The following is a 26,089-nucleotide window of genomic DNA, read 5'->3' as shown; positions in this document are numbered from 1 at the left end:
TCCAGCATTAGTCCTTGCCTCATGTGACCTCATTTTCTACTGTTTCATAGTTAAAAATATTAGCAAGTGCAAGACCAACTATTGCTTTGCATGTAAAGCCTTGTGGCACAGGAGTCAGGCATGGCCACATGAGAAGCTGAGCTCTGCCCAGAAACCTTGCAAGCCTTGCTATAGAAGGACAAGCATTCTCATCGGTTGTGTTCTAGCACATGACTCGCTGAAGGTGGTGTTCCTTTTCTAAATATAAAAGCTCTGCTGCTTCATACAAGACCTAGATGCAAAGAAATAGAAGGGCCATCAATCTCAATTTCTCTTAGTTATTTATTGCTAGCTTCTATCGATATTTTTTTTAAATGCCAGTGAAAAGAGAGATCCTGAGGAAGGTACCTGGGGATAGATTCAGGGAATGGACTTTGAGACATGTTCAGACAGTTCTGGGAGGACTTGGCCATCTGGTTTGTTTTGCAGGCTGACTGAAATCTCCTGCCTAACTTGAGGCCATCCGTACTCATGGTTTCTTCATGTAAAGTCATAAAATGAAATGAATTAAAGTTCAGAGATGAGCCAAAGACAGACAGACTCTGAGAGCTTTACCAAATAATTCACTTCTAAGGAATGCTGTCTAACTTGGATGCCATTCATGAGAAAAAGATTTTATTTCTAATTTGGCTTAAAGAGTCAGTTTGAAAAATTCTATTATCTCTACAGGAATTTCAAGGGGCCAATAAGAATTTAGTAGCCTGACTTTCAAATAGCCCAGTAAGCCTATACAGGCATTGATTTTAAGAATACACTTCTAGATAACTAATAGTTATCAAACTAGATTACAACACTGGCTTAATTTTCATCTGAGGGATAGAAAAAAAATCCCGCCATCTCCTGACTATATCATTAGAGCTGTGGGGTATAGAGAAAAGGACACTGGATAGAGGGTCAGAGGGCTGAGGTCTAACCTAGATTCTGCCACATGTCAGCAGTTTGAACATGAGAATTCAACTTCTCAGGGCCTCTGCTTTCTCATCTGTAGAATGAGGAGCAGAGCTGGATGATATGTCACCCAATTCTAAGATTAAAACAAAAATTATCCCACTTCTCTAAATGTCCTTGAATGGAAAATCCTACATTCATATTGGTGTGCTTATGTCTACAATAATAAATTATGTTTCTGAAGCTAGGATTCTCTTTCCCATAAGGAAGTCTTTAAAGCTCATGTTACCATCATCATCACCATTCCGTATTTTGAGTGTTAAACTAAGATCACAGAGGATTCAGGGTCTCTGATTTTCATCCCTCCGACAACAGATGGCTTAATAGTATGAATACTATACATGACAGTAGAACTTTCATTTTTTAAAAGTATTTACATGTATTATTTCATTCGTATCTCATAGCTACCTAGTAAGGTAAATGGTAGATACTATTATTCCTATTTTGAACAGAAAAATTAAATGAGACTTAGAGAATTTCAGTGACTTGCCCTGGTATATAAGAATATTCACAATCAACCAAGGAATTGTTTATTAATACGGTCTCTGGAGCACAGTTCAACAACACGTACTAAAATGTAAAAACATGCATAGCCTTTGACCAAGCAATTCCTTTTCTTTCTTTTTTTTCTGTAGAAACAGGAGTTTTTGCCCAGGCTGGTCACAAACTCCTGGCCTCAAGCAATTTTCCCTCACCAGCCTCCCCAAGTGCTGGAATTACAGGTATAAGCCTCTGTGCCCAGTCTGACCAAGCAATTCCAATTTTAAATATTTTAGACAAGTATACAAAGATGTATTCTCAAAGAAAATAATCACAACACTTTTTATAATAGGGAAAAAACAGAAGCAACCTATATATCTATGAACAGGAGACTAGGAAAATATATTAAAACACAGCCAGGCAGCCGATTAATATGCAGCATTAAAAATTATAGCATAGGCTAGGCATGGTAGCCCACACCTGTAATCCCAGCACTTTACGAGGCCAAGGTCGGCAGATTGCTTAAGTTCAGGAGTTTGAGACCAGCCTGGGCAACAAGGCAAAACCCCATCTCTACAAAAAATATAGAAAAATTAGCCAAGCATGGTGACCTGGGCGTGGTGATGCATGCTTGTAGTCCCAGCTGGGAAGCTGAGGTGGGAGGATTGCTGGAGCCCCAGAGGTGAAGGCTGCAGTGAGCCATGATTGCACCACTGGACTCCAGCCTGGGCAACAGAGCAATACCATGTCTCAAAAAAAAAAAAAAAAAAGGAAAGAAAAGAAAAAGAAAAATGATAGCATAGAGTTATAGTTGATAAAGTAGAAATATGGCCACAACTTACCTTTGATTTGGAGAAAAGGGGTGAAGGAAGTAGGGTTAAGACAACAATCAGCACTATCCAATAGAATTCTATACAATTTGGAAATCTTTGCTCTCCAGTACAGTTGCCACTAACTACTATTAAAAGGTGGCTAGTGTGACTAAGAAATTGCATTTTTTTCAGTTTTATTTCATTATAATTTATTTAAATTTAAATAGCCACATGTAACTAGTGGATACCATATTGGGCAATGCAGTCAACATAGATATTTTATGTGTTATTTTATAATAAAAAATATTAAATGTTTTGTTTAAACAACAACAACAAAAAAAACAACCAACTTGTGTCTAGGAGACAACTAGAAGATACAGAAATAAATTAGTCAATGACAGCTTTACCTAAAAAGCTGCAATGCCTGCAATATTAGGCCCAAGTGCACATTTTATACACATAGTTTCTATACTTTGGCATAACTATGCTAATTTGGCAAGCTTTCTAGATACTAGTCCACATACTAGCAAATAAATAGCTGTATACAAATAAAGCTATATCTTTTGTGCAAACTCTGCAGAACAGGCCAGAAAGAAAAATAAATGGAAGGAAGCAGAAAATGGGAACTGGAACATTGAAAGTAGGATCAGGTTTTTTAAAAAAGGATAATAAATTATTCAACTCACTAAATGGATATGTAGTAATTAGGAAGCTCATGTTTTCTTCTTATGAGTTTTGATTATATCAAAATTACTGAAGCAACAAAATATCTTATTTTCTTGTATACCAGCCAATATAAAATTTAGTCTTGACGAATCATGCAAACTAGCTAAAGGCTAATCTGACTTTCAGACCTGCACAAAGTAGGAGGCATGTTTGTTTGTTCATAAGTATTTCCAAATTCCAATCCACTTGAAAATATAAAGCAATAGAGTAAACTAATTTTTTCCACTACCAGATATTAGATAGATAAAATATAATAATAAAGCCACTTTCCTCATTTATGTTATTTTCAACATTTTACTGTTATAAACAAGATATAGTAAACATATTCATATAGAAGGGATTTTTTCTATATTGGGATTTAAAGAAGCTTTCTTAAAGACCAAATTGGCCCAAATTGTAATATTCTTAACAGTAAAACTATAATTAACCAAGGCCCTCAATTAATTGGATTCCTCCCTCCTTCTACTTTTTAGAAGGAAAAAAAGAAACCTCAAGAAAAGATACTGAAGCAAGGAGCAAACTTGCAGTATAAATCTCTTAATACATCCAAATCTGTTACTCTTACGTGAAAATGATATTATAACTGATGACTTCAAAAACTTCAGTATCCTTAATCCTGAGAAAGCTTTAGGTATGTTCAGTACTATGCACTTGATTTTTGAAAGAGAAAGTGTACTAATATACAATTAAAAAAAATAGTACAATGGGGAGTCAAATTTATTTTTATCTCCTTGTGTTAACTAAAAATTTCAAACAAAATATGCCCTGCCCCTTGCAGGCCTTGTTAATTGAGGCTATATTTCCTATATTTCATTGTGTTTTAATGACCAAAACCAAATTATAGAAGAGTGTATTTTGATTGGTAGTATATATAAGTTGCCACAAATCAATCTCTCTCCCTCTCCTTCTCTCTCTCTCTCACACACACACACACAGACACACACACACACACACACACACACACATCCCAGCTCACCCTACCACAGTCACAAAATCAGCAAGCAGTATTTGGATTGGGATAGAATCATAATCAGAACTACTAACATTTCATGTAGCATCAGAGAAATTTCAAAATTCTTCTAAAGAATGATCTTGATTTTTACAACAACCTTCAGAGGTGAATATTTACAGCTAAGGAAATTCAGGTTCATAGAAATTACTAAATTGCCTGGTGTCCAACTTCTAGTAAGTAGCAGAAACAGGAGCAGAACTAGGCCTGCCATCTCCAAATCCTGGGGGCTTTCCACTCTGCCTCACTCCTGGAACCAGCCAGCAGGCAAGAAGGAGGCACGACGGTAGGCATGACAACTGACTATCACTAATTTGAAGAACTCCCATTCCAGCCATTAAAAGCTGGCTGATATTAAAGAGGCATCAAGCTTTTATTGCTCTCAGTGTGCTTCTGAAATCTCTGAGGCAGTTTGAACTAAATTAACCACTATCAAGAAAAGGGGCCATGACATCTCAATATGCCCTATAAATTCTGGAAGACAGCCCCAATCTAGTTTCAAGAATACTTTCAACTATTTTAGCAGTTACTACCTACTTGCTTGGAATCTAATTTGTTCTACTTAAATTAGATTATCAGTCCTCAGGCCATATGACTCAAGGTAAAAACTGGCAGTTGATTGGCAGGGCCTCTTTCTGAAGCATTTCCCTTCCCTCTTTATGGGACCAGAGCTGTCTTCTCCATCAAAAAATCTTTTCTAAGAAAGTATTTATTCTTTTCCTTTTTTTTTTTTTTTTTTTTTTTGAGATGGAGCCTAGCTCCATTGCCCAGGCTGGAGTGCAGTGGCGCTATCTTGGCTCACTGCAACCTCTGCCTCCTGGGTTCAAGCGATTCTCCTGCCTCAGCCTCCTGAGTGGCTGGGATTACAGGCGTGCACCACCATGCCTGGCTAATTTTTTGTTTGTTTGTTTTGTATTTTTAGAAGAGACAGGGTTTTACCACGTTGACAAGGCTGGTCTCAAACTCCTGATCCCAAGTGATACACCCATCTCGGCCTCCCAAAGTGCTGGGATTACAGGCATGAGTCACTGCACCAAGCTGGTATTTATTCTTGATGTAAATGGAAGTGAATGCATTACTTCTCCCAATGACATTGATTTTTAATGCCTAACTTCTAATTATAGAAAGCCTTTGTAGAGGGTAAAGGAAATTCAGACATTAGAGAGCAGACTGGAGAGTTAATTTGTCAGGGTGATGATCTCTTCTGCAATCTCATCTTCTACCTGGGAATGAGAGCTTCCCCAAAGTTCCTGATGCTCACGTATGTGAGGAAACCTAATGCAAACAAGAATCCAGGTATCTGTCTTTTATTAAACATTGTAGAATCAAGATTGTAGAATCAAGTATGCATTGCTAATATCTCCCTTTAGAATAATATCTCCCTTGTAGAATCAAGATTGTAGAATCAAGTATGCATTGCTAATATCTCCCTTTCTCTCTCAGAATCTCTCCATTTTGAAATCAGGAAAAAAGTAAACTGAAAAAGCAATATGATATAGTATACTACAGGTATTAACTTGGAGTTCCCCATGAATGGGTTTCAAAGGGTCTCTTGATATAGTATGCAAAATATTACTGGCACATGTGTGCAATGTCTTGAGAAGATAGTTTATAGTTTTCATCATATTCTCAAAAAATTACCAATCTAAAAAGGTTAACACAGACTTTAGGATTAGAAAGACCTAGTTTTTATTCCTAGCTCTACCACTTTGTAGTTGTGTGATTTTAGGCAAGTAAATTACCCTCTTTGTACCTCAGGTCCCACACTAGAGGGCCAGGTATTATTTTAAAGATTAACTGAGATAATTCATGTGCTTTGAGGAAAACAAAGCATAAAGGACAGGTAGCTCACTCCAATTATTACTAGAAGAGTAAAGGACTTGAGAAACTTTAAGAGGAAGAAAGGGTCCTCACCCAGATGCAGAAAGAACAGATTGGGGATCAAGGCCACAAACTTGGCAAAAAATTTACAGTTTGCTTAGGGTGTACTTGGTTATTGTCGTGAAATATTAGGGTTAGAAGGTACTCTGTAGTTCCCTCCGCTTACAGTGATGAAGCTGAGACCCAGAAAAGGGAGGCATTGCCAAGTTACAAAGTTAGTAATAAGATGTGGATGCCAGATTTTGGTTCTAGTCCAGGCAATTGAGAACAAAGAGAAGCTGCCACTGAGGTATTGTTGTCCAACTACAAATGAAAATCACTCAACTTTACCTCATTTATAGATGTTTTTCCTTCCCTGAAAAAGGACGTTTGGTCCGGGGCATCATTAATCAAAATGTCCAGTGGATTTCATTTCTAGTTCTTCCCATTTGCTGTCCTTACTACAGAAAAAGCAGTGTGCATGGGTAGATTTGTAACTGACTTAAATATGTCAGTGTACTTGTTTTAACCTTTGAAACCAAGACTCTCACTGTAGGAGCTGTTAGAGAGAAGGCCATGAGTGAGCACATCCTCTCACTTGGACAGAGAATGGATGTAAATGAATTATTAAGTTGCCAACTAGTCCAAGATGGAGGGAGATGCATAATTCTACTTTCTCTCAAACATGATTATGTGATACACTGATAATTTTGAAGAGTTGAATTAATAAAAGACTTTCAAAGGGTTTCAAAATTTAACTTGACCCAAACTTTAGGTTGTATTAACTGGAGTCTGCTATCTTTGAAGAAACTTAATTAAGGTTACCCAACATCTCATTCTTATTGTTTAAAAATGTCAAATTTTGCTCTGGGTTAATTCCAGGAAAATTCTGCTTTTTTGGCCAAGTCTTAACCCCAAAGCTTCCATGAACAATTACACTAATTTTTAAATACTTGTGAATGAAATGTCCTTGGGAAGTTATGGGTTTTTTTAGTACACCAATGCCACTTAGAAAGAACAGAAGGAAAATTTAAAATCATGACACGAGGATTCAGTCAATTAGTTGACCAAAATAGAATTTGCAATTTTATACAAAAAAGTAGGAGAAACTGCCCTTAAAAAGCTCTTAGCTTTGTTTGAGGAAACTGGAAAACAACATATGAAAAAAGCAAATAAGAATGCAAGGTAGTAAACACTGGTGCTAAATTATGTATCAAGAGACAAGGTGCTCTCAGAGCAGTGCAGGCTGAGTGTGCATGAAGCTTTTTAAGTAGAGAGACGAGTTGTTTGCTAGGCCTTGAATCACTGGTTTTAAGTCAAATATGGCTGAGAATAGTTGTAAATGTGGAATTCATGCTGTGATGTCTAGCTGGGGTCATAACATGAGGAGAGGAAAACATAATTATCTTAAATAGTTTCATTTCAGAATAAGAATTTTTTGCTATCTTTGGCTAACAAATCTATAAAAAATCAATAAAAGACCACAAACAAATAATTTAAGTGTGATGAGTAAAAAAAACCACATTTGCTTTTTAAAATAAAAGTAGAAACCATAAAATTCTATCAAATAAATACATTGTCTTTATAAAGCCTTGTGCTTTAAGTGTCAATAAACTTGTTCTGGAAACCTGCAACACATTCATGGAATTGCATTTTTAAAGGTGTACTGAATTTTAAAATAACTACATTAAACAGTTATAAAATATTTATACTTTTGATCCTGTAGCAGACAAAAAAAATAGTTGCTTGTAGTTCTATAGGAAATCTAAGCCCAACAATCTTGAAAATTAAAAAAAAAACAGATGTCTACTAGCTCTAAGAAAACATCATTTTCTAACAATCTATTCTTACATGTCTATAACTTAATCTATGATAGTAAAAATAAATTTTTTTTTGAAATACAAATATCTCAGGTTTATAACTACTAAGAAGAGATACATGTAGATCACAAGAAACAGAAAGGAGAAAAATGAAAAGGAAACCTTGTATCCTACATATACAAAATAACATCTTCTGTATTAATCCATACAAAGTTTAGATTCATTTTTATTTACCTAGCTCGTTACTCACTATAAAAGAGCATAATCCAACAGATTATGGGATAACTACCAGAATTAACACATTTATATAGAATTGAGCACATCAAGTCCATATGGTATTTAGCAAATAGTTTTTGCCATTATAATGAGGTAACTGTGTACCCACTTACACAGATCCTACATTTATCTATACAAAATATTGCACAGAAAATTCAAATAAGCTAAAATACACCATCTTTGAATCTCTTCTTATGGTAATGACATCAAGACCAACATAATTTACCTTTAAATATTCTTTGATGCATTATATATAAAATTGCAAATAGGACTTTTGAGGTGAGGCTTTCTCCCTCGAATCATCTCTAAATACAAAATGTCCAGCACATCCAGGAATCTGATTCACACCCTCAGATTTCCAGTATAGGTATGAGAGCTAGCTTTCCCTAAGGAAGATCTGCCAATTATTTATAAGTCTATTAGTTTGTATGTATTTAATCAACAAAATAAAGGAAACAAGTTTTATGCTAATTGTCTCTGGATTTCAAAGTCATACAAATGTATCAACAAAAATAGGTACTTATGGAATAGAAAAAAAAAACAGCTGGAGTAGTAATATCTCAAATTGAATGCTGTGTCTATGATTACGTTATGACAGACACCATATGAAAATAAGGGGAGAACCGGCAGGGCACAGTGGCTCATGCCTGTAATCCTAGCGTTTTGGGAGGCCAAAGCAGGCAGATCACTTGAGGTCAGGGGTTCAAGACCAGCCTGGCCAACATGGCAAAACCCCATCTCTACTAAAAATACAAAAAAAAATTAGCTGGGCATGGTGTCACATGCCTGTAGTCCCAGCTACTCAGGAGGCTGAGACAGGAGAATCGGTAGAACCAGGGAGGCAGAGGTTGCAGTGAGCCAAGATTGCGTCATTGCACTCCAGCCTGGGCAACAGAGTGAGACTCCATCTCAAAAAAAGAGAAAAGAACCGGAAAACCCACAAAAGGATTAACCAGCTTGACTGGCAAGATGGTTTAACCAAGCAGATGACATTTTAGCTATGATTCAGAGTATGTACAGAAATTTTTCCAGGCAGAGAAGTTTGGGGTAAAGAATAAGGTAATTTCCCAGACAGAGAAGAAACCATATTCCAAGGTATGAATTTCTGAAAGAGCACAGCTTGTTACAGATGCAGGAAGGAAAATGTCGAGAGAAGGAACAACAGGCCAGCTGGTCTAGATTTTCAAGGAACTTAGAGGCCATGCCCAAGCATTTGGACTGTGGGAGGACAGATAGAAGCTAACAGAAGTAAACACTGCACTTAAATGTATTATGAAACAGCATTTTATTCCTAGTTACTTCCAAGATAGGAGCATAGATACATACATAAGAGGTAGTCTCCTATGTGGTATTATTTGAAGGACTCAAGAATCACCCTTAGTGACAGTCTCTCTCTTCATCATGCCTGACTCTCACTATTACAGAAATAGATTCCATTTTCCCTTTGCAGAGGTAAATGTTGAAGATGCAGCCGTTGTTAATACTACTGCTTGAATTACTTTATAGAGGCTTTTAATAGAAATTACATTTTTGGAAAAGAGGAAAAAATGCAAGAAGCACTGAAGACCTTCTTCATAATTTGCCAAAGGCCAGTTTGTCAGACTTCTGAACTCATTCTCCAGTAGACCTTATAATTATTCCCTCTTTCTTGAGACAACAGCAGATCACTTCCCATATTGAATTTCACATATTCCTTCTCCATTTAATGATATATTTGGCAAATCTTCCTTATTCAAATAATGAAGAAAAATGGTGCATTAAAGTATCACAGAACAATAGAAGCAGCTTACACCAGAAAGCCCACTGATAACAGCCACATTGTTAAAGTGGACAGAGAAGGGATCTCTATTTGGTTCCTTTTTATTCTATTCACATTTATACAAAGAAAAAACAACCCTCAGCCCTAATACCAAGTGACAAGAGACATATAAGTTCAGTTTGAGCGTGATGAGGGCAAATTAAACTGAGAAAACTAATTGCCTCTAACTCCTCTGCTTGCTCTCTGGTCTGATGAACTTTTTCTTGCTTCCCACTTCCACCACCCAAGCCCAGCTACTCTGCATCACTTACTCAACAGCCTCATAACTGTCTCACATCTCTCCCGTTTCCAGACTAACCTGAACACACTTGCAAAATCATCCTAAGACACAGTTTTGTTTCTTTTTTACCACATTATTGCTTTATTTGTGGGTGTCTTTATGACTACCTTAATCAAGCCCAGACTTCTCTGAGCCATTTTAAATTTTTGTGGTCTTTCATAATGTGTTTCTGCCAGGCTCAATAATATGTATATACCTCCCATCATGCCTTGGCTCCAGACAAGAAAAGAACCATTCTGTCTTTCATATCCAAAACACCTTTGCCTATACAAAGATGTTTTTGTCTCTCATGACTGTGTAAAATAGCCACATGAGGCCCTGCAGGTGGTACACTGCACAACTTCAACAGGTGCCTTTCATATGTAACCTGCAAAACCATAGATGGGCAGCATAAGATAGTACATTTAAAGTATATAGGCAAGTGTCTGGCATGTACTTATTCCCTTCCTTCCCTTTGCGTATACTGACTTTATGAAGTTACTTGAAAAACTGAAGAAGTTCAAACAAGTCACGTGGAAGCCCTCGCTCCTGAGGGGAAAAAAGTGTATTTATATCCTTGGCTGTCTGTTCGGAAGGAAAGGGAGAATGAATGGAACAAGCAAGATGTATCCAAAAGCCCTCTGCTCTGAAGCATCTCCTCCTGGGTGCTGTCAGCTTTGGCTATGCAATGGAATCAACTGGGGAAGTCTTTAAAAGACTGATGCCTGGGTCCAAACCCAGATTCTGACATGACTTCTCTGGAACATGGCCTGGGCAATGAGTTGTGTGGTTTTTGTTTTTTTTCTTTTTGTTTTGAGATGGAGTCTTACTCTGTTGCCCAGGCTGGAGTGCAGTGGTGTGATCTCAGCTCACTGCAACCTCCACCTCCCAAGTTCAAGCAATTCTCTGCCTCAGCCTCCTGAGTAGCTGGGATTATAGGCGCCCACGACCATGCCCAGCAAACTTCTGTATTTTTAGTAGAAACGGGATTTCACCATCTTGGCCAGGCTGGTCTTGAACTCCTGACCTTGTGATCCACCTGCCTCGGCCTCCCAAAGTGCTGGGATTACAGGCGTGAGACACCGTGCCTGGCCGGACAATGGGTTTTTTAAAGCTTCCCAGGAGATGCTACTGTGCAGCCAAGGGTGAGAACCATGGTCTCTACACATGCCATAGCTTGAAATCAATTGATTTGTTAACATTTGTCATTAAAGATGTTCATTTCTTGTTCCACTCACCTCCATGTTAGGATACTAGTCATTCACATTTTACTTCGTTTTCACTTTAATTATATTATGTTTCCCCTCTTTTGAGATGTAAAATTTTGAAGACAGCAGAGTGGGCAAGGGAGCAGCATAGGTACCTTATTCAAGGTAGCTATGACGTCCCTACTCAAAGGGACCCCAGGACTTCATCTATGTCCCCATTTCAAATCGCTCACATTCCTGCTTATGATGAATTAAAATACATATAGGTTGGATCTTCTTAATAAGTCCTCCACCCTCATATCCGTTCCTCTTAACAGTCTAATGTAAGAAAACCAGAATTATTATTATTTTTTTTTAAGAAACGGGATCTTGCTATGTTGTTCAGGCTGGAGTGCATTAGCTATTCACAGGTGTGATCCCACTACTGATCAGTGTGGGAGTTTTGACCTGCTCCATTTCCAGCCTGGTTCAGTTCACCCCTTCTTAGGCAATCAGATGGTCTTCTGCTTCCAGGAGGTCACCATATTGATGCTCAACTTGGTGTGGACATCTGATTGGCATAGAGCACTACTGCCCAGGATTCCTGGACTCAAGCAATCCTCCTGCCTCAGCCTCCCCAGTAGCTGGTACTACAGGCACATGCCTCTGTACCTAGCCAGAACTATTATACTTTATAGACACTCAAATTTCTCACATCTTTAAAAGGGTATGAAGCCAGTGCACCAAAATAGAAAGAATATTAGACTTGAGGCTCAAAATACATGGTTTGACTCCCAAGTTGATCACTTAACCTTTGAGACTCAGTCTCCTCATTTCTAACAGAGGGTTATTGTGAGGATTAAATAAGATACTATAAGTAAAACTCCTAGTATATATTAGATACTCTATGAATGCAATTGAAGTGAAAACTCTCAAGGCAAGGAAAGAGTTAACTCATATCCTACCTCTGGTGGATGCCCCTAAAAATATCTAATCCTGTAGGACCACAAAAACAGATAGCTATTGTTGTTCACTGAGAGCTCGTAGCGACATCATTAAACAAATATCTTTAAAAAACCCCAATAACACTTCTCTAATCAAAGTAATGCCAGTTTCTTTAGATTTTTCTCAAAATCTTTTTATGAAATGTATTACTTTTCTCTAAACTGTTTTCATTATTTCTTTCAAATTGTAAAATCTGTATTAATCTTCAGTTTCCATGCTACTTTTGCTAATGAAAAATTACACAGCTATACAATCTGTTAGACTGAGCCACCTTGACAAATAATGCTCCCATTCTGAGCTCTAAATACATTAGTGCATATGGCTAAGGTTCATGTATAGCCAAAGACCTTCCGCAATAATGTGCCAGGAACCACCAACATTAATTTTTCTATATCTTAATCAAGAGTGTTCATAAGTAGTCCAAAACAGGTACTAGGTCTGAGGCTTATATCATCTCCCCAAATCATGATGAAAATACATCAATCATTCAACAATCAAAAAAGGATTTATTTAGCACTTAGCCTGTTTTCCAGCATTGGATGGGGAAGAGAGAGAGAATTATTCAACAATTAATTGAGATAGATTTTTTCCCACATAATTGGGTCTTCTAAATATCTAAAATTAGCCATTCAAACATCAGACATCCTTTTTAATTTCAACCATTTTTATTAGTTGATGATACCAAATAGTCTTACACAATCTTAGCACTAATTGTAGAAAAAGCATTTCCACTAATAAGCACCATAATGAAACCACACTCCCTATACACTTGACCACTAGTATCCAACTTCCCTAAGAAGACACCCTAAGGAAAACGTACAGTCAGTCATTCAGACTACCATAACAAAACACCTTAGACTGGGTAATTTATAAACACTAGAAATTTATTTCTCATGGTTTGGAGGCTGGAAAGTCTAGGATCAAAGCACCAGCAGATTCTGTGTCTGGTGAGGGTTTACTCTCTACTTCCAATATGGCACCTTGTTACTGCCTTAGCTCCCTGTAACCTTTCTTTATGAGGTCGCTAATTTCAGTCATGAGGGTAGAGCCCTTATTATTTAATCAGCTCCTAAAGACCCTACCTCTTAATACTATCACATTGGCAATTAAGTTTCAACATATGAATTTTGAGATCATAGCACCCATCCACCAAAAAAAGGATTACAGCCATAAATCTGGGCTTTGGGAAAATAATAAATGGTAATATCCTCATACCCATCAACAAATACATCAACCTCATCTTCCAATTGTCAGAGATTTGGGATATGCTTTTGGGGTTGCTGATTTGATGGGTATTTCGTGTAAATTTTAATCCCATATAAGAATTAAAACAATAATGTTACACAAACAGCACCAGATTACATTTCTTTGCATAATATGTTCCAAAATTAAAGTATATATCAAAGATCTTGAGGAAAGTTGGGAATGGCCTAAAGCAGTCACTATCAAACAGTTACGGTGTTGATTCAAAGAAATACATTTTTACACCATAACCAAGAACTTGGTTTTAATTAAATCAAGTTTTTTTTTCAAATACTTTAAGTTCTAGGGTACATGTGCACAATGTGCAGGTTTGTTACATATGTATACGTTCGCCATGTTGGTGTGCTGCACCCGTTAACTGGTCATTTACATTAGGTGTATCTCCTAATGCTATCCCTCCCCCCTCCCCCCACCCCATGACAGGCCCCAGTGTGTGATGTTCCCCACCCTGTGTCCAAGTGTTCTCATTGTTCAATTCCCACCTATGAGTCCATCAATAATAGGCTGGATTAAGAAAATGTGGCACATATACACCATGGAATACTATGCAGCCATAAAAAAGGATGAATTCATGTCCTACTCATAAAAAAAGGATGAATTCATGTCCTTTGCAGCGACATGGATGAAGCTGGAAACTGTCATTCTCAGCAAACTATCGCAAGGACAGAAAACCAAATTTTACAACATAGCACTTATCATTATTCATGAAATCCTTTTCTAATTCATTGTTTAGCTCTTTAATTCACTAAGCTGATTTCACAACCTGCTAAATGGGTTAAGATCTATTTGTTGAAAAATAGTGATCTAAAGGGCGAAAATGAAAATAACTACTCTTCCCAGAAAAGAAAGATATTTTGTCTTCAATCTTAAACCAGGGCTTATTATATTTAAGATGTGCTGGAAACCACTCAAAGATGGTATAAATTGAATGCTTCAGGCTTTAACACACAGTCAAGTTAACATTAAGATCAGAATCCACCAAGCCAGTAACTTTTAATGTCAGAGGTTTAGTTCCACTCAGAGTTCCTTCCCCTTATCAAGAATGTATGAGAATCCAAGGGCATGTTTTAGATGTGCCCATGAATCAACCCTGGCTGTTGCTCACTGTCACGACTATGGACCCTAGACTCCACAGTTGTCACCTTGGTGGCACCACTGCCATCTGAGGCAGCACTTACTAGTTATGCTCCAGCAGTGGGAGAAAGAGAATAATCTTTCCCTTTTGCACCTGCTGAACAAGGGGAAAGTTGGCTTCAGCCACTGGGAGGTACTCCAAGTCACAACCATAGCCCTTTCCCCTCATTAGTTATCCACACTGCCCTGGTGCCAGCCCAGGTTCCAGGCCTGGGAACATACTGTACCACAACTCACCATCCCCTTTCCTCCCCCCACACTGGGGCAGACTCCTTGTCCCATGGTGACAGAGAATCCTTTCCCAGGAGCCCCATCATCCTTGGACTTCCATCATCTTCAGTCCATCAGGTCCATCTGATGGTGCCAAATCCCAGCTGTGGAGAGGATTCAATCCTTTTTCCCAGTAGGCCCTCCAGACCCCATGTGATCACTGGGTATGTGCATTAACTTCAGATGTCCGAGACATCTCAGTCTGGGTACAGCCCAGTCAGAACATCTTGTAAACAGAGTCTCTGTTGACTACTCTAACTTTGAGAGTCATGTCACAATCAAAGATACAGACCCAAATCTCATGTGGAGGTGGCTTAGGACAGAATCTATCTAATGTGGTTTTGGGGGAGCTGATTCCAGAAAGTCACTTCAAGACTTCTGTCTGTTATCCAGCCGTATCATTTAGCCTATGCTAGCTAGCCTACACCTTGCCTCTTTCCTGCTATCACGTTTCCAGGAAAACAAATAATATTCTCCCTGAGAAGACTGTTAATCAGGAAGCAGAGATACCTACTTTGCCTTTTTAGCACCCAAATACATTCACCCAAACCAGAGGTCTCAGTTGAAAGCAAAACCTTTTAAGGTTCTTGATCTGGTTTTCCTGTACAGCACAGCTTCTGAATCCAAAGAAGGGGGAGAGATTCTAAATTTGGTTCAGCTGGTTTCTCATACTTCTTACTGAAGAATATCTGGAAGCTAAGAAGCAAAATATGTAGGTTTCATTTACAGTTTTAAAAATAATGGAAAAAAGTACTCAGTATAATATATTTCATTGTTTCCAATTTTCAATCTCTGTTTTTATTCACTCTCAAGAATAATCACTCCCCCATGGGAACTTTATAACAGTTGTCTGTAGTTCATTCTGGAGGTAAAATTTCCCCTAAGAACTTGGACATAAGGGAGATAAGAGTGGTCTCTAGGAAACAGACTTTAGGATCAACACAATGACCAGAAGATAAAATCACTTTTAAAGAAAAAGAGTGGCTCTGGGTTTAGAAGACCTGAGAGTATGCTTATTAACCGAAATCATTACCAAAGAAGGAGTACAACAAAAAGGGGGATGTGAGAGGGGTCAGGCACAACCATTTACAGAAGGAGAATAGACTTTCCTGGGCAGACTGCCCAGGCAAGATCCCCCAGATTTCTGAACCACTCACAGACCCTTCCTAATGGGAGAGCAATGCTCCAAACATATTGGGCCTTGATTCATCCAATGCCTTTGTCCTAATTCAATTGTCATTGAGCAGCCTTCCTTATGTGACTTGCTGTGCAAGCCTGTCTATGGGGAAAGAAGGCACTGACCACATAGGCTTGGACTCACCTATACAACCACAGGTATGAATTGATTCCTAAGCGCCTGGCCCTGTCCTAGACAACAGACATACAATAGAAAACTTGACAGTTCAGGTCCTTACGGAAAACACAAACAAGCAAATAAATAAATAACTGCAGCTAGTGATAAGAACCATTAAAAAAAATAATAAAGGCCACACCTGTAATCCCAGCACTTTGGAAAGCAGAGGCTAGAAGATCGCTTGAGCCCAAGAGTTCAAGACCAGCCTGGGCAACATGGTGAATATCTCTACTACACAAAACACAAACATTAGCTGGGCATAGTGGCATGTACTTGTAGTCTCAGCTACTTGGGAGGCTGAGGCAGGAGCATCTCTTGAGCCTGAGAGTCAAAGGTTGCAGTGAGCCCAGATTGCGCCACTGCACTCCAGTCTGGGTGACAGAGTGAGACCCTGTCTCAAATAATGATAATAATAAAGCTAGGTGATGGACTAGATAATGGCTGGGTGGTAGGGGTTTTAAGAAGAGGGATCAGGAATGGCTTATTTGAAAAAAGAACATTTAATTTAAGAGCTGAGACAGAGCCTACCCTGAGCATTTTTCAAAAGCGTTTTCCAACTATGTTTTTTAAAAAGTTATGTATTGACATGATGGTAGAGCAGAGCATGATGAAAAGACTTAGAACCAGCAATGTGAAAGGGAGTATGAAGTGTGTAGACAAGTTAGGTAATGAGTAGCTTCTTTTTTTGTGCTTGCCCTTCATCAAACACAGCACAGACCCTACTTCCTCACTGCCAATCCCTGCCCAACCCTCTCCCAGGCTTGCACCTCCAGATGTTAAACATAACTGTGCCTCTGGCTGATAGCTTGGTGAGGATCCAGAATCTGCCATGTAACAATGGGGAAAGAGAGCTTCTCCACAGAAGGAACAGGAAAAGCTGTCAGACAAGAACAAACCCAACGCTTCTTTGGAACTTACAGTGAATCTGGAGCTTCACGAACTAGGGGAAAAGTACAGGAGCCAGGATCAGAGGAACAGCCAAGAGCAGAGTCACAGGAAAAAGCTTTAGTTTTATTGTAAGTCCAATAGGAAGCAAGGAAGTGATATGACCTCATTTACATATTTATTTTTATTTTATTTTTTTGAGACAGAGTCTCACTTTGTCACCCAGGATGTAGTGCAGTGGAGCATGAGCAGCCTCAATTTCCCAGGCTCAGGTGATTCTCTCATCTCAGCCTCCAGAGAAGCTGGGATTACAGGTGCATACCACCATGCCCACTAATTTTTGTATTTTCAGTAGAGACAGGGTTTCACCATGCTGCCCAGTCTGGTCTCAAACTCCTAGGCTCAAGCAATCTGCCCATCTCTGCCTCCCAAAGTGCTAGGATCATAGTCTTGAGTCACCATGCTTGTTTACATATTTAAAAGATCCCATTGGCTACTGGGTGGAGAATAAACTGCAAGGCTAAAGGTAAAAGAAGCAGCAAGATTAGTTAGAAAGTTCTAAAAGTAGCCTAGGCAAGCAGTGATGTGGCTTGACTAGGATGGCAGCAGTAGTGTTGGAGAGAAGAGAGTAACTTTAGGGCATATTTTGGAGATGGATTCCCAGGACTTGTTGATAGACATGTATGTGGAGTGGAGAGTCATACTTTGGCTTAGCAGAGTAGTGACGTTTACTGAAACTGGTAAGACTAGGAGAGGATTAACAGCTCTTTGATGGGCTTGAGATGTCCACTAGAGACACAAGTGGAGATTAAGTTAGGCAGCTGGGGCTCCTGGGAAAACACTGGGATGAACATATGAATTAGGCAATTATCTGTGCCTAGATGATCTTTAAAGCCATGGGCATTCCCAGCCTTGAGATGGTTATTTTTCACTGTAAATTAATAAATTGGGTAACTTATTAAGGTAGTAGGAGCCAAGCTAAGATGCCCCATCACAGCTGGCCATCCCCAGTCTGGGCCTGCCCATCTGCTTTGCCAAAGGCCTCAGTTGAGAGCTGCTTCTACAAGGTTGTTTTGTTGTGTTTCCACATATAAAACTCTGTGCCCAAGTTCCCCTTTATTCTTGTGGATCAACGTGGAAATCAGAAAAAGTGATATTTATTTAAAATATTTTTGTAAAAATGCATGACAGTGCTTATTTGGTGGAATAAAGAAATATTATACAAATAAAAGAGAAACTTAACTAAGTAGATTAAGCGACATAACCAAACACTTGTGTAGACCTTTTTTGAGGCCACATGTACTAACCAGAGCTCCTTGACTTTGAACTCAATGTGGAAAGGCTCTACTGGTTAAGTAACCTAATGAAACTAGTACTCCGAAAAGTCATGATAGACATCCTAGAATAAAATGAACATAGGACAATTTATATTTATCCCCTTAATAGTTATTGATTGAGTAACTACTATGTAATTACTGTGTTGACTTCCTGCCCTCCTGGGGCTCCTTTCTCAGCAGGGGAGACAGACCATACTAAGGGATAGAGCTGATGGAGGTGGGTGTGAAATACCTTTTGACCAAGGTAAGAAGGTGATAGGCAGTTCCAATGAGAAAAAGACATATAACCCTAGAGTTGGTTTCTCAAACACTAAATATAACCCTATGTTAATTGTACAAAAACTTTACATTCTTGTTTGGAACTAAAATTTTCACTTCCAAGTTGTTAATCTAATTCAATAAAGTTAATTGACTCATTAATGTTTTTAATAGCCCTTAACAACACATTTTTTTTTACTGAGACTTCTAAAGATATTTCCCTTTATTGTCCCCACCTTTTCTGTGTAAGTCTGAAAGATTCCGGAAAGCAGTAGTTGACTTTCCTTATAAACCTAACTCCCTATCTACTTATGGGAGCCACATGTAAGGTAGCCTTGGAGGGGACAGAGACGGGAAGGGGGCAAAGCAGAGCCTCCAAATTTCTATTTCACTTTAACCTCAAGGAGTTGGAGACCTGCTATTCTGATTATACAAACCATGTTTCACAGACTGAGTCAAATCACTCCCTGCTGCAACAGCAGAACGATGGCTGGGGTTTGCATTCTGTTGAAGCTAATTCCTAGCCATCTCTCTGTTACGTTTTTGTACTTTTTTCCCCAATAACCTGTAGAAAACAGACACTAGACCTGCTCAACCTGGGAGAAGCCCAGTCACCTTTAAGATTCTGGCTCTTTTGTTCTCTCCCCTGATCACACTCATTTGAACACTTTCTGTAATGGGGCAGCTGGGCTCAGGATCTGCTGAACCAGCCTGAGAAGGCTGAACCCGCTCTGCTCTAGGCTCTATGCTTCATTTTAAGTGCTCATCTTTCCCACTCAGGCTGATGGCTGCATCCTGTAAACCATTTAAGTGTTAAGATCCAAGAATGTTTGACCTTTCATTTCAGATTATTTAGGATGAACCAGTTTAGGTAAAGGAAGTTTCCTTAGTATTACTTCTAATTGACTAGAAATTTACCATGGGGTTTGTGGCCAGTGCCCTGATTGGTTATAAACCTGTCTTGCTCTGCAGGTCACTGACCTGAGTGTGTATTTCCTTCAAGGACCTGGGAGAGAGGAGTGACTATGGCAGGGCGAGGTTCACCTTATCTTGAAGTCCCTAGGCCAAAAACGCTATTAGTAGTACTCTTTACTAGCAACTCCATTTCATTGTTGCCAACAGTCAGGCTTTTAAAGGGCTTCTGAGTCCACAGACTTTTTTTTAAAATGTCTGAACTTTAGATGAGTTGTCATAAAATCACCTTTGTTCTACATGAAGCACTGTGCCTGGATGAAACAACTCATTGTAAAAGAACATTGCCCTTCCCTACTATGTCAGAATTCATTGTTTGCCACAAAGGCAGCATCAGCTTCAACTGAAGATAATAGTCACATACAAATACTCACAATCACAGCTGAGTTTGATATTTTACCTATAAGAGTCTCTTATTAAACCCTTTGTAAGAGTATTTAAATACTTTTATTCTGTATAACTTATTTTGATAACACTGCACAAAAATACTCCTCCCTTTCCCCATTTCTCTGCACTATCACCAAAGGCCAGTTGTATTCTAGATAATCAGCACATGTAGTAAAATCAGAGAAGAATTAATTATTTCCATGTTTACCTCTAAAGAGAATGGTTTGAAACCTGTTACTGTGCTTTTCTTCCTGGACAATTCCTCACTGGAAATTACAGAACACAGGCTCTAGGTGCCACAGCCTTTTGAAAACTCCTATCCTGAGAGGATCACAGACCTTGCCTTACCTTTAGTTGAACTAGATGTACATCCACATGCTTGCTGTCCGAATCCTGCTGGACTGAATAGGTTAGGTCTCGGACCCTCTCTGAGGTCATCCGGAGCCAGGTCTCAATTTCAGGTAAGTGGAGGACAATCTTCCAGTCAGCCCCTGTGTGTAGTGGGGGTGGCTTTTCATACTGCTGGTCAGAGTCCATGTCCTTCATTGCCTCTTCTCCCTCACCCTGCTCCACAGTAGGTGTCATGTTGATGGCCATGGGTGAAGCATCAGTAGCCATGGGATCCAGGTCCTGTGACCTCAGGGGGGAAAGTGTCACGCTCATGGTTAACATGGAGAAGTCTAAACCTCACTTCTTTCCAAAACAGCTGAAAGGCAAGAGGAAAGAAGAAAGCAAGAGTCAGTCAAGATTGCCAAATAAAGAAATGATACTTCACAGAAGAAACAAGATTTCTAAATTAAGCCAGATTTCTAAATTAAGAAACCATAGCTCATAACAAAAACAGAAAGAGGTGTTTTGATTTTCTACATGGTAGCCCCAAGAGCCAGCAAATAATATGAACATAAAACCACTGTGATATTGCCTACTCTCCCCCCACCGCCCCCATCTATTCTTACCCTCATTTCTTAGTAACAAAGTCCTGGTTTTTAGCTGTTCATATTCCTGCCCAGAATTTAAAACTACATTCCCTATCTCCCTTGCAGCTAGGTGTGGCCATGTTCTGGCCAATGAGTGGAATTGTTGTGTTGAAATTCTGGGAGAGCTGCTTACAGGGAGCTGACTCAATTAGGAGGGGCTCCCTTTATGCCCTTCTACTTTCCTCCCCTTCTTCCAGCCTGTAATGTGGACTTGATGGCTAGAGCAGCTGGCAACTCAGACCCAGAGAGGCCTTTGAGTATGACAGGTGGAGGACGGTGGAACATGGGTTCCACTTGATAATGGAGGAGCTACCGTACCAGGTCTGATTGCTGCCCGGTACTTCTTTTATGTGAGAAAAAAACAAACTTCTATCTTGTTCAAGCCAGGATTATTTTGGGCTTTTCTACTAGAAATATTCAAACATCATTTTGACTATAAAATCAACATATTCAATACATGGGACAGCTACGTGGGAAGATGTTCTAATCACAAAAAACACTGAGCTGAATTCAGGAGATGTTGCTCCTTTCTATGATTTGTTAGTAAAATAATAACCTGTGACAATCCCAAATCTTTACTTTCCTAGAAAGTATAAATCATGGATTGTACTGAATAGATCTAATTAACTCTCAATTTAAATCACATTAATATTTGGTTATATGGAATTTTTAGAGGCTTCTGGAATTTTAAGGATAATAAATTGGTCTGAAATACATAAACAGTAAAATATTAATCAAATAAGTTAAAATAACATAAGTGTAATTCATCATAAAGTAAGGTTGCATTTTAAGGTAAATTTAATTAGTTTAATTATCCAGCTATTAAATTTATCTTTCTTCTGGAATCAGTCTAGTATAAAATATCAACTTTTAGGCTCTTGTACTTTAAAATAAATAAGCACTATTTTTAGTCTCAAGAGCAGCTTCTTCTACTCAAGGCAGTGAATTTCTTTTTCTTTTATAATTTTTTTTCGGGTCCTGCATACTCAAGTTAGTTTATACCGTTATTCCCCCAAAGATGAAAGGTGACTGACCTAAAGATCAGAAATTAAATGTGATTGTCAAAAAGTAGTTCATATTTGTATAGTAACAAATATTCAGCAAAAAAAAGAAAAGCAAAATTATTTTTACATACCAAAATAGAGGGGAAACTTTTAAAAATGCTTCCAATTTGACTAGAAACATGTATCTTTCCATACGGGAATGAGGAATGGAAATAAAAAATACTTGTTGAGTTGACAAAAGCCTTAAGACTAAGTTACTCCTATGACATATTTTTTTAGAATCTTTCCAATACTGCAGCATAATCCCTTTCTCTAATTTCTCAGGCATCTAACTTTTGAATTCAATGATGAGGAGAAGGCCAGACGTGGTGGCTCACGCCTGTAATCCCAACACTTTGGGAGGCCGAGGTGGGCAGATCACCTGAGGTCAGGAGTTCGAGACCTGCCTGGCCAACATGGTGAAACCCCATCTCTACTAAAAATACCAAAAATTAGCCAGGTGTAGTGGCAGGCACCTGTAATCCCAGCTACTCAGGAGGCTGAAACAGAAGAATTGCTTGAACCCGGGAGGCGGAGGTTGCAGTGAGCTGAGCCGAGATTGCATCATTGCACTCTAGCCTGGGCAACAAGAGTGAAACTACGTCTCAAAAAATAAAAAATAAAAAAGAGAATTACAGATAAATTTTTAAAACAAAGTTATTTGCAAAAAGCAAAATATATGTTATAAAGTAGGTTTATCACTTTGATACCTGCCTTAGAGAATGGCTTCGGGCTTCAATTCAACAGCCTTCTCCACCTGATTGCAAAAGGCAGAAATCCAGACCCCATACTTTTTTTCTTTCCCATGAATATAAGGCAGATACGCCACATTTTAACCATGCTTGCATTCAGTTTTAAAAGTAATAATAATACTAGACCCGGCTACTAAAACAAAAAACAATTAGAAGATAACAAAATTTCACTGAGAGGGATAAAACTCCAGGAAGAGTGAGCTACCATACCACTTCTTCATAAACCATATCCCAGCCTCAGGCTGATTCCAATTTCTCCAATTTTTTTTTTTTTTTTTTTTTTTTTTGAGATGGAGTCTCACTCTGTTGCCCAGGCTGGAGTGCAGTGGTGCCATCTTGGCTCACTGCAAGCTCTGCCTCCCGGATTCATGCCATTCTCCTGCCTCAACCTCCCAAGTAGCTGGGTCTACAGGCGCCCGCCACCACGCCTGGCTAATTGTTTGTACTTTTTTTTAGTAGAGACGGGGTTTCACTGTGTTATCCAAGATGGTCTCCATCTCCTGACCTCGTGATCTGCCCACCTCAGCCTCCCAAAGTGCTGGGATTACAGGTGTGAGCCACCGCACCCAGCCCCAAATTTTTAATATTTAAAAAAAATTATTAATCGACCCACTGCCCTCTGGGGGCAAGTTTAGAATCACAATCTTAGAGAAGGAATCTGATACATAAAGGTTAATAAGGTTTCTAGGTCAAGGACGTAGAACTGGTTATAAATTAAGACACTGGTGTCACAGTGGTTCCCTCTTCTAAGAAGCCAGTCATTGAAACTAGAAAACTGAATGCTGAGCCAGGGCAGCATACAATGAACTGTTTAAGCTACACTGACACATACACACTCACCGCAAAACCCTGCCTCAAAGCCCTGCACAACTGAAAAACAGTGCTTAGTCACTGTGTTTTCTCTGAAACTCCTAAGTCAAGGCAGGGCCTTCTTGGGAATACACATCCTACTGTAAACTTAAAAACACACTAAAGAATTAGCTCACTGCAATTTATGCCCCAACCTGCAACATTTCCATATATACCATTAGTCTGTGCACTAAGCACACCGCAGTTTTATATGATTTGGGGCAAAATGCTCCATACATTTCTTGGCCTCAGTTTCTTCATCTGTAAAATGACAAAATTGAACTAGATAGTCAATAGGATCCCATTTGCCCTAAGAATCTGTGATTGCTTAGGGTTATTTATCCAGAGATTTCAAAGCTGTTGGAAGTTTCCTGCCTATCCTGAGAGCTGTGTAGCTACTAAATGATGGTTCTCCATTTTTTCAAAGCCTAAAAGTATTATTGATAGATGTGTCCCACTTAATGAAAAGGAATAAATTACTATCATGAAAACAGCGTTTTGTAAGTCATTATTTACACATTTTGTGTTGTTAATTCTTCCCAGAGGAACAAACATGGGAGATTCTCCCCTCTAGAAGTTTGCCACTTAAGACTGACAAAACAGATGTGGTTATATATGTAGAAGACAAACCAGAATAAAATAAAAATATGAAACAAAAGCATAGCTGGAGAGGAGAAGATGTGCATCCTATATGAGTCAAGTACAAAGAAATCTTACATTCAAGCTGCCAAAGCAAAATTTTCCTGTAACTATAAAACTTCTAACTAGATGCGATGTTTCCACATTTAACTGATCAGACTACACACAAGAGAATTTCTATAACCCATAGAGATAAAACAAAGCGTGCTTTACTCAAGTTTCATTTCAACTTCTATTTACTTTCCTTCACATATACCTTTGCCACTAGGAAAAGAATGGTATATGTGTCATTAAGCACAGCAAGCCTGGGTAGTAGCATAAAATGGATTAATTGCCCATTTTCATGAAAAGCAATTACTACAAACATTTTTCAATTTTTAGTAGTTCACATTTAAATGTAGCATATATGGATGGTCATACTCTATTTCTGATTTTAAGATAATCACATCTGATTTTAAAGATATATTATAATTTTTTTAAAATGCTTCAAATTGTAGAAACCTATAGTAACAGTCTTTGTGAATATTTTTCTTGCTCTTATCAGGACTATTCAAGTTTCTTTCCCATCAAACTAATTACTCCATTTGAATGCAAACAGAAAGCAGGAAATTGAGCATGTCTATATTTGTAAATAATATAAGTTTTGAATTCTTTTTTACAAGTCATCTTGCAATAAGATTCCTTTCTAGTCACAGAGACATTTTTTTAAAAGCTTAGACTACAACTTCTGATGGTGAAAATAAAAAAATTTGATCAAGTGCACACAGGTACCCACCGAGTTACAACTCTGGCTCCAAGACGGTGTGAAAGGAGTGATCAGACAGCTTTTTGGAACCCAGTGACCTCTCATCTCCCTCCCCCTAATCAAATGCTTGTCTGCGGCCACCTTTCCAGCATTAGCGATAATACCACCTTTATCCTAGCTGCTGTTAAAAATAACATCCATCAAATCCTTTCCTTTACACAAATCCAAAGAAGAGGCAATAATTAAAGTGCAATAGCTGAAAGCAGTAATGATTTTAAGGCTTTTTTTTAATTATAAAAGGGTTTTTCCACCTTATTCTATTTATCATCCTATAGAAACATGCCATGGATGGCTTACTAACAAGGACTGTTTCTGCGATCTCATGTCCACAAGTTTTGGGTTGGAGCTTGACGCTAGCAGAATGCATTCGACTTGAATAAACAAACACATTTAAATCAGAAAAGTTCATTCGACCAAATCAGGAGACAAAAAAATTCAGCTACATCGCCATCAAAGCTTCCCACCTCTCTCTCCTTTCTTTTACAATTTTCTCTCTTAAATAAAAGAACAGAAAAGCCGGGTATCTTGCCAACTGTACTCACTGTAAATGGTTTTGTCCCTAATGGCCCTTCAGGATTAATCATCTGGCTCCTCCTCTCCCCGGTGTTTCTCTTCTTGTGGCCAAACAATATGAAGGCCAGTGTCGGGGCTGCACCATGCTGGCAGGACACTGGTGCCAGTATAGAGTACCAGCTTCATACTCTCTTGGTGGCCTAAATCTCTTGTGCAGAGAGGGCTGCTATGCAGTCCCTATTTGGAAGCTAATGTATAAGCTTCAGGATTGTGCAGTCATAGGCAGACCTTTTGCAAACAAGCAGTGATGAGTGGACTGAGAAAAAGGAGACAGTTGCCAAAACAAGGATCACTATGGAAAAGAGTCTTTGGGTGGACAGAGTACTTCCAGTCATGGTTCAGAAGAATCAA

The 26,089-nt window shown here is 38.7% G+C and overlaps 1 protein-coding gene across 8 annotated transcripts in view; it reads right to left on the bottom strand.

Moving 5' to 3' along the window:
• The window catches only part of AKAP6 (A-kinase anchoring protein 6), a 626,632-nt gene that overhangs the window by 377,913 nt on the left and 222,630 nt on the right, over positions 1 to 26,089 (bottom strand). For all 8 annotated transcript variants that reach the window (XM_054449571.2, XM_054449565.2, XM_054449569.2 and 5 more), the window contains one exon: positions 20,449 to 20,806. In XM_054449571.2, coding sequence (XP_054305546.2) covers positions 20,449 to 20,772 — 324 coding nt within the window. In that variant the 5' untranslated portion in view covers positions 20,773 to 20,806. The remainder of the gene's footprint in view (positions 1 to 20,448; positions 20,807 to 26,089) is intronic.

The sequence above is a fragment of the Pongo pygmaeus genome, chromosome 15, assembly GCF_028885625.2.
Source record: "Pongo pygmaeus isolate AG05252 chromosome 15, NHGRI_mPonPyg2-v2.0_pri, whole genome shotgun sequence".
NCBI lineage: Eukaryota > Metazoa > Chordata > Mammalia > Primates > Hominidae > Pongo > Pongo pygmaeus.
This window is presented reverse-complemented; position numbering and strand designations above follow the sequence as displayed.